Here is a 10,051-nt window from a genome sequence, read left to right on the forward strand (position 1 = left end):
AGTATTTAACAAGCAGTGGCAAGGAAAGGTAAAGTGCTTGATCTTTCACTGAAGGAATTTCTGTACACTGTTCAGCACTCGTTCTATTCTAATTTCCAATTTCTTCGCCATTGAACTGCGGTTAAAGTCGAGGAGAATCACACAGTTCCGTCGGTCATCGATCCTATGTACATATGTATATGCGATCGGCTCTTTCGATAAGTTCAAAGCGTCTGGGGTGCCTGTCCAGTGCTGCTAAAGATTAGGTAAGGTTACGAATCACCGATAGAGGGCGCGCTTAGAGACAATCTCCTTTATGATACCATAAACATTTTTAACCGTTCATCATTACCTACTTATTTAATTGATGAAACATCGCGAATCGATAACGAAATTACGAATGCAGTAAATAACTAAAGTAGGTACTCAGGAGCTTCTTAGAGTAAGTTAGAAAATGCGAGCCGAAATACTACAACCTTAGCCTGGCCAAAGCTGGGCAGTCATATAGAATGTGATGAGGTGATTCCATTCCAACATCGCCCTATCAGCTGCGGCAGGCAAGATCAGATAAGATTCCTAGTCTTAAGGCGTGAACTCCAATCGGAAATGACCAACAACAGCGAGAGCTGTGACTTTGCAAGCGAAAGCAGCTCTCTCGACCTCCCTGAATGCACGTAGCATCTTGCAATTTCGCATGTTCTATTCTTCTTTCTAAGAACGCTCAGCTGACATGAGGACCGTCTGTACAAGAGTGTACCTCCCCGCAGGAGGTCAGAGGTGTCCCAACTGGTTCCTATCCAGTAACAACGCTTCAAGAGTAACTTCCCATGCCAAGGCGTCAGCAGTCGAAGGAAGCGAGTAATCTTTATGCCGAAGGTTGGCAGAAGAGACTAATCGCCAGCGAAATCNCATTTTGGAAATGCGTATGCAATTAACGACACTGGACAGGTACACAGTCGGCTCATATACTCCCGAGGATGCAGGAGCAGTCGCCTCTGGCTCAAGGGCTTTACATCGGTGAGGAAAATGAGATGGTTAAATAAAAAACAAGTATGCCTAAAGGTGTGCAATATTACGCTAGGTCGAAGACCATTGTGTAGCGAACAAGGCCAACGCGAAAGCTTGTGACGGATGTTCGACGTAGAGCCGTGATATCCCGCCGAATTATCTTTATCTTCAGTCGTTCCTTCTTGTTAACTGGTGGCAATCAAAAACAACTGCAAATCTACAGCAAAAGGTTGCTTCCGAATACACCAAGGGCCGCCTCATCAGCTAACGTCATGGTCCACACGATTCTACGCCATACAACAGGACGGGAATGATGGAATACTTATAGAGTTTGATTTTTCGTTGGTCGGGAATGGACTTTATTACTCAATTGCCTAGTCAGTTCAAAGTAGACCTTATCGTCAATATCGATGCTCCATTACACTTCAAGACAGGCAGCCTTACTGGTGTTATAGTGTGGTGTACGATGCCTTAAACAACTTCAAAATTGCAACTGTCGATATTGACGGTACCTTAGCGCGTATGCTCTGCCTGCTTGCTTTATGATTACAGATACATATGTACTTCGTTTTGTGCTCGTTCTCCACCAGTCGAAAGCTCTCGTAAAAAATTATATCCCACTGGTTTAGCTCGGCAGATCTTATTATCTTCTCCAACATAAGATTAAAGAAAGGGAGTCGCCCTGTCTGAAACCCCATTTGCATCCCCAATTATAACGGAGTGGGTGGTATGGCCCAATTTTACACAGCCATATCAGTTCCGCGGGCATATCAAATTCAGACATCGCGACTTTAAAGCAGCTACTTTTCGTTCTGCCGAATGCGGCTTTAAAAAGATGAAGTGCGCCGATTTTCCTTCCGCGTGTGTACTCTAAGATTTTGTGAATATCTAGCATATGGTGGATTTTGAAAAAAGTCACACTGATAAGTCCCAATCAGTTGGCTGTCGGTAGATTTCAGTCTTTCACGCATGTGGCATTGTCACTTTGTGGACTGAGCAGAACAGACTTAAATAACGGAACACCGATTCCCTCATTATCGATTGGTGAACGCAATATCTTCATTATTGACGCAATTGTTACCTCGGCCTTCGAACGTTTTGTCCTGTCACTCACGGGTTTCAGACTCGTTCTTCTTATTTTCAACTATACGTCTCTCTTCTTTTTTCAATTCCGGATAAGGATCTCGTATGTCTCGCGTTACGCCTGATCTCAGGCTTGACATTCCTTGTTGTACCAATTGTTTCTGTGGGCTCGCTGAAATCCGATAAGTTCCTCAGCTTCTCTACGTACTTGTAGGAAACATAAAATATGATTTCAAGCAAATACCTGCACCGGTGGCCCATGCGGTAGCAACCCAACAGAAAACGGATTTTCAGCATTGTATTGTGCTCATTGATGCTCAAGCAAAATTATAAGGCATCCTCCGACGTTCTGACAAGTATAGATATTTATGAACTGCATTGATTTTTGCATCGCTGTGGAGGCCTCCCTCTTCCTCAGCGGGCTCCGAGTCGAATACTTTCAAAGCTGAAGCGTCGATGTCCATTCGAACGACATTGCCAATCCAGCGGAGCCGCTGTATTTTAATTCGTCGTTGTAAAGCTCATACCGCTCATCTTTCCATCGGCTGTAGTACTTGCCGTCACCAACGCGTAAGGGCCTGTAAATCTTCCGCAAAATCTTTTTCTCAAATACTTCAAGAGTCGCATCATCGGATGTTGTCATGTCCATACTGTCGCAGCATAATTTGCAATCAGCCTGCCACTTCCGTGCGCGAAAGTGAGAAACCTGTCAAATTTTTAGGGGTTCTAGTGTCGTCGGCCCATATGCTTCTGTTTACATTGAAATAGTCGTTCTGATAATAAAAAGCAAAGCGACCTGGAACAGCTACTTGTATTATGAAGTGACACATACAGGTGAGCACCATGCAGTGATGCACCGACGGCTGCAACACCTGAGAAGGCTTTGGTCTACCGCATTTATACTACCAAGATGAGGCTATCCGAGCCCATGGGTAAATTCCCGAATGCCTTCCAAGCGGAATTATACGCCGTCAATCGGTGTGTAGAGATTAACTAACGTAGAGATTACCGGAATGAGAATCAGAATCCTAATACACAGTGAAAGTCAGGCGCCACTTAAGGCACTACCATTCTTCAAGATCAACTCTTCCTTGCGAACATCAGTGCACTCGCTGAATCTAACTACTGTGGGTACCAGGACACAAGGGAATACAGGGGAATGAGACAGCGGCGGCTTTGCTAGCAAATACACTCCTTACCTCCAAAAATTCTGAACTACATATAAGGCTGTAAAAACAATTTTACACTCGGAGCAAGAACCGATCAACATTGCTATTTTCTCGTATAGCCTGGCGGCGATCAAGGCACTTGACTCGGTATTGCNAGTGTGGAGAGATTAACTAACGTAGAGATTACCGGAATGAGAATCAGAATCCTAATACACAGCGAAAGTCAGGCGCCACTTAAGGCACTACCATTCTTCAAGATCAACTCTTTCTTGCGAACCTCAGTGCACTAGCTGAATCTAACTACTGTGGGTACCAGGACACAAGGGAATACAGGGGAATGAGACAGCGGCGGCTTTGCTAGAATATCGGCAGCTTCTGTTCCAAAAGTCCCGAGCCATTTCTTGCAATAGAAACAAACTTCTAACTAATCTACCCATACAAAAAATTTTAGTCATTACAGGCATCCTCACTTGCTACTGCAGATCAAGCGGACACCTGCATAAATTGGGAATCTGGTCAAATATTATTTGCCCTTTCTGGAATGCAACTGAAGACACCATTTCACCTGAGCCTTGAATTTAGCGAGCAAATACACTCCTTACCTCCAAAAATTCTGAACTACATATAAGGCTGTAAAAACAATTTTACACTCGGAGCAAGAACCGATCAACATTGCTATTTTCTCGTATAGCCTGGCGGCGATCAAGGCACTTGACTCGGTATTGCATTGAGTAAGAAGCGGATCGGTTTTTAGATATCTCCTATCAGCGACAGAAGAGCTACATATATCAAGGGCCGCAACTCTCAGCACTGGAAAAATGTGGCTAAAAGTAGGCGGAAGAACCTAAAATCTTGCAGGATCTGTAGAAGTCTCTGGCACACCTTCACCGAAAAACACTCTGCATTTTTCATCAAACTGAACAGGGTGGATTTGTCTCGTCTAACTGCCGTTTTCACAGCGCACTTCTTGTCGCAGCTGTAACTTACTAGGTGTAAAAGCACTATGTGTGACTGGAGGAAGGGGTGTGCTCGAGTTTGTGGTCCGGACCGCAACTGGATGCCTTCTGATGTCGCCACAGCACCACCTTCCCGACGAGATTCGAATGCTCTTAGTAGGGTGTCAAAGACGTGGTCACTCAAACAGGCACCTGCTTGTGGCAGAGCCCCCGCTTAGGCACGTCAGAAGGCAACTATACGAACTGACGGACTAAGCCATAAACGGCATTCACAGGGAGTCAGTTTCAATTTTCTAGCACTTGAGCTTTGACGGACTTGGGCGAGCCTATCTGATCAATAGATTGTTTTTAGAGCAAATGAACTATATTTTTGCTATTACCAATCAAAATTCTAAAAAAGTGAATTTTAGGCCCACGCTAATGTACATAAGGTTTGAGATCAATGGAAATTTTTATGTACATACATATGTACAACTAATGGTAGAATTGATTTTCCTCTTCGATGAAAAATAAAATATGTATGTGTATTTTCAATCTTTAATTTAGCATTATAAAAGCTGTGTGTATTAAATTTGTATGTATGTATGTATTTTTATTACTTATTTACGTGGACATCAGTGTTGTTTTTATGTTATCAATATCTGAGTTATCGTGTTATTAACTTTTCTTTTTCTGTTTTTTTTTTTGTTTTTAGGTTTTCAAATCGGTAATTTTTTACTGTGTATTAGCGTCATTTTAGAGCTGGGAATTGTTTTTTATTTATTTTTTTTCATAAAGAAAAGAAGCATAGTTTTAGGCTCATACACACCGTTAGCTATTCTTAAAAAGCTTATGTTCTTTTTATTTTATATAAATTTAATTAAAAACTTTTCTTTTTATGTATGTATGTATGTATATGTAATAAAGCTTTGTATGCATTTACATACGTACGTACGACTGCTTGACACTGCTCATTTTTGCCTTTAGTAAAATTTATGATCGTGTAAAAATATGCAAATATTCGGTTTAGCAAAGTAAATCTAGCTCTTCATTTATTTGTTAGTATGTTTCTGAATTTTATTTTTTTCATATATATTTTTATGTTACATCTTCTAGGCATTTCAAAAAGTGTGTGGACGCTGATTGCATTGTGGCATTTTTTTCTAGGCTAAAATAGCTCGTTTGTTTATGCCTATGTGTTGACATACATAAGTATTTATTTGTACATTTTCATGTACGACGGTGAGTTGGTGTGACGGTAACGGTGCAAGTGACGGTGCATTTTTATTTTTTTTAGTTATTTTAAACCTCACTTAATAGTCGCTTTGAATATTTTTGGAAAATTTTTTGAGTGCAAATTTGAGAATATAAATTAAAAATTAGGGCAGCACCTGAATATTGTTTTATTTTTATTTTATTTTTTAACACTTAATTCGCTTGGGTATAATACACTGCAATGCAAAAAACAAACAAACAAATCAGAATCTATTTCCTCTTACTTTCCCAGACTTATCATAAATGGTTGTGTTTTATTTTTTTATTTTTGTTTTGCAGTTTGAGGACAATTAATTGTAGGCACAATAAACGGTCAATATTTAACTCTAACGATTCCACACAATTCACAGATTTGTCTTTTTTTATTTATTACTATACTTTTACTTATAAATATTGCGTATATCAGTGGTGTTATGCGTTTTTGTTGTCCTGTTTGTTTGTTGTTGCTGTTGTTGTTTTATACATACATACATGCTATCTAGCTCTTAATTCAAACGCCAAACTACACATGAGTTTTAGATACGGCCAAAAGCGATGCACGCGGAATATGAAAAGTAGAAAAAAAGAAAAAATTTCAAGAAATTAAAAAAATGTAATACGATGTTAGGAAAGCTATAGAAAATAAAACAAGATTTTAAAAGTGTTAAAACAAGTAAAAGAAAAAATACTTTCATGCCGAATTTCCGCTAGGTGTTAAATTACACAAATTTTAAAAACCAAGTTTGGCTTTAAAAATACCTGTGCCGTTACGTTCACAAAAGTTGTCACTAAATTCGTCTTCAGATAGCATTTTTAAATGGCACAGATTTTTCGTTATTTCAATGCATAGTGGAAATTCGGCATTCGACATGAAAATAAAAAGAAACAAAGCTAAAAATAGCAAAACATTCTTCAATTTTCTATGTACTACAATTACCCAAAATGCTGATGGTTTCTTAAATATTCTCATATTTAGTGATAAATATAACTCGATATTTAAATGCATAAATATTAATGGCGCTACTGAATAACTTTATTAATACACTCATGCTTTGTATTTTTTCTGCTACTAAATCTCAAATATATTATACCCACTTTAGACGTTTCGATAAAAAACAAATTGCCTCTAACACCCAAACAAAAAAATTGCACACCTATTTTTCTACGAATTTTTTTTTTTTATGCTTTATTTTATATTTCTTTTTATTTTGCACGTGTTCTATCTTTTGGATATGCTACGGAAATTACATGGTGTCTCTGTATTTTATTTTACTTTTTATTTACGTTTGCATGTGTATATTATTTATCAATTTATTGGAATTTAGCTAACATTTACTGTTAGAATTTGTGAAAAAGTGGGATGTGCTAAGCTGACATTTAATTTAGCTTGCTTGTATGTGTGTACATATGTACAATATGTATACAATCATATGGCTGGTTGGCTTACTATTTTATTGCTACTCTCGCTTGCATGCTCGTGGGACGCTTATAAAATACAGTTTCTTAAATATATATGTATATGCATTAAAAAAATAACGCGCGGTTATTGCTTATGATTGGACATTTCACATTGGCTTAATTTAAATTATGTAATATTCACCATCTATTATATAGGTTATTTGTTTAATTTGCTGTTGCGTAATTGCATAATTATCAGTTTTCTCAATACTTTAAACAATATGAGTAATATGCTTAAATAATATTGTTACATACATATGTATACATGTATTTATTCTTTCACTTTTGTGTACGTATGCATATTGTTAAATGTATTATAGCCAAATTGCTAACCAACTTATTTTAAATACTCATGCTTATGTGCATGTGCGGTTATTCTAAAATGCTTCTCTTTTTTTCGCTTTATACTGTATGTATGTATTTGTTTAAACATTTACAATTACATATACGTGTACTTAAAATGCAACTTTATCATGTTTGCAATTTTTCTTGCAAATTCTTATGCAATTTTTCTTTAATTTACTCTGGTGTTGTTCTCTTTTTTGTATTATATGTTGTGTGTGTTTTTTTTTCAAATCGAAGGCGCAAATTAGATTGACTGTAGGTAAGTCAAAGCAATAATGGACTACATTTAAAATATAGTGACTATACACAGCAGACGCATGAAATAACAATAATGGAAAAATGCTAATTTCAACTTAATTTTATACAAAAATAAACTTTTCACTTTAACTAAAAAATAAACGCTTACTTACGTTTCTCTAAGCAACAACAGATTTATGACTAACATTTATGCAAAGCGTTATTGTATCGTCTTATATTTTACTTTCAACTAATACGTTTTTATAATTTTTTTAGCCTTTTGATAATTTTATTTTATATATTTTTTGATATTTATTTATACATATTTCCTTTAGCAACANTTTTATTTATATTTTATATATTTTTTGATATTTATTTATACATATTTCCTTTAGCAACAACTCAGCAGCGCTGCTGATCTGAGCTGCTGTAACAACAATCACTCACACATTTTGCTTACGATTCTGCTACTACGCTACTTGCCTACCAACATTTTAGTTCTAATACGACTTCCCACTAATACACAATCGCTAAATGGCATTTTTATATGTTCAAGCAAGCTTAACTTTCCGCCGGCTGATTTGTTGTAAACTCAGTTATGCCATCCTTTACCATATTCTCCAAAATATCAGTCACGTAAGCAGCTACATCAGTGTGGCTACGTTGGCCGCGTAATATGAAAGGCATTTCCAGCAACGGACCGTATTTGGGTCTTTCGCTCTCATTTTTGTTTAAACTATTGAAAGTTAAGGTATTAAATGAATAAAATAATAATGAAAAAATTATATAAAATGATAGAAACAAAGTTTGAATTCGATTATATCGAGTTCCTGAATATTCTTTCTATTTACTTACCAGGTATTCACAAAATCTACAAATTCCTGTGAAAACTCCATTCCCTTATACGACGTTTGTAAACGGGGAGGATCACCCTTCACCACCTGCAAGAAATTATGGGTTCTAATGCATTAGAATTCTTAGAAAATCGACAGTTGAATTGATATCTATGTATATCATTTATGCATGTCTTAAAACTTAAATATAAAAACAAATTGCTGTCAGCTGAATGATTACAGTTACAATTTGAGTGGATAGTCTGGGATGTCTTNCTTATGCATGTCTTAAAACTTAAATATAAAACAAAATGCTGTGAATTTGGTTTTATCTTGTTCAACTTGTAAAGCAGTGATTTTATGCGCTCATTCACGCGAAATCATTGAACTTGGACGAAAGAGATTCGTCCGAACAAGGACCGTCGCTCCATCAGCTGAATGATTACAGTTACAATTTGAGTGGATAGTCTGGGATGTCTTGGCAGTTCATCCAAAATTACCAATTGCAAATTCAACACTATCCACACTTACTTGATACAACTGCTCGAAGACCGAATCCCATTTAGGATATGGAAACACTCCGGTAGCAACTTCCATCAACGTTATGCCAAGCGACCATACATCACTACGCACATCATAACCCTTAGCGCGCTCTGGGTCTATGCGTTCCGGCTGGAAAATAAATTAGCAATTAATAAATTTTAAAATAGTTTTGCACAACAATGCTACAGCAATAACTTAATAACTCACCGCCATGTACGGCCGGCAACCTGCATCTTTAGTCTCCGCAATTGAGTCCACTAACTTGCCACAAATGCCGAAATCACACAACTTAATATCGCCACGACGATGCAACAAAATATTACTAGGTTTTACATCCCGATGTATAATCGATAATTCCTCTTTAAGATAATTTAATGCTTGTACCGTAGCTACTGTAATTTTTGCAAGTATCGACTCGGGTATACGTTGCTGTTTACGCTCGTAAATGTATTTATAAAATTTGTCCAGCGAGGTATCCATTAATTCCATGCAAATCCAGCAGTCGCCTTCTTTGAATAGCGCTCCATAGAACTGCACTATATAGGGGCAGGCGTTCGAGTTCATCACCACTTCCAAATCCATAAGTAATTGCTTCTGTTCCTTTTCATCGACTGTGGAGCGTATACGTTTCACTGCCATTACCTTGCCTACTTTGAATATCATCTTGTTGACAGTGCCAAAAGCACCCCGACCAATTTCACCTATATCAGTTAAATCATCTGATGTAAAATGATAGCATTCTTCATCGATGAGCAACTTTCCGCAGGCTTGTTGTTTTATACGCTCACGGGTACGTTCTATGTGTGAGAGAAATAATCAAAGCAGTTTAAAATAAATTTACAACTAAGCACTTTACTGGTCAAATAAATGTACCTTAAATCATTCTAACCGGCAAACAAAATGTTTACATATTTACCCTGATTATTGGTTGTTGTTGGGGCTGGCACTGCTACTGCTACTGGTGCTGGCGGTGGCGGCGGGCAGAAACGTTGCACTAAATTGTGTGAAGAGGAACTGGAGGCAGACGACGTAGATAAATTTGACGAAGCTGAACCAGATGAAGTTGATGAAAATGAAGGTGGTTGGCGTCCATTGAAGCTACCCAAATTCAATTCACTTGGCGGATTGCGAGGACGGCTGCTGCCAGCTTTTAACATAGATAAGAAAAAAATTTCAAACTAATGTTTGTACGTAACATGTATAATTC

At 37.5% G+C, this 10,051-nt stretch overlaps 1 protein-coding gene across 1 annotated transcript; it reads right to left on the reverse strand.

Moving 5' to 3' along the window:
• Window positions 1-7,818: 7,818 nt before the first annotated feature.
• Mkk4 (dual specificity mitogen-activated protein kinase kinase 4) lies at window positions 7,819-10,001 on the reverse strand. Its single transcript, XM_017636514.1, has 5 exons — window positions 9,761-10,001; window positions 9,052-9,641; window positions 8,833-8,973; window positions 8,324-8,409; window positions 7,819-8,204 (listed from the first exon to the last, which is right to left on the reverse strand). The coding sequence occupies exons 1-5, from the start codon at window positions 9,999-10,001 to the stop codon at window positions 8,030-8,032; spliced, it is 1,233 nt and encodes a 410-aa protein (XP_017492003.1). The 3' UTR covers window positions 7,819-8,029.
• Window positions 10,002-10,051: the final 50 nt, after the last annotated feature.

This window comes from Rhagoletis zephyria, unplaced genomic scaffold (assembly GCF_001687245.7).
Source record: "Rhagoletis zephyria isolate East Lansing unplaced genomic scaffold, Rhagoletis_zephyria_1.1 Rzeph_scaffold_18355, whole genome shotgun sequence".
NCBI classification, from domain to species: Eukaryota; Metazoa; Arthropoda; class Insecta; order Diptera; family Tephritidae; genus Rhagoletis; species Rhagoletis zephyria.

What these genes read in the sequence shown, in the direction of transcription:
- Mkk4 (XM_017636514.1), bottom strand. Translation starts at nt 10,001, where the DNA reads ATGTTAAAAGCTGGCAGCAGCCGTCCTCGCAATCCGCCAAGTGAATTG. An exon ending in AACAACAACCAATAATCAGG is followed by an intron (nt 9,642 to 9,760) that starts GTAAATATGTAA and finishes TCTCACACATAG; the next exon opens with AACGTACCCGTGAGCGTATA. An exon ending in TCTTCGAGCAGTTGTATCAA is followed by an intron (nt 8,410 to 8,832) that starts GTAAGTGTGGAT and finishes AATTTCTTGCAG; the next exon opens with GTGGTGAAGGGTGATCCTCC.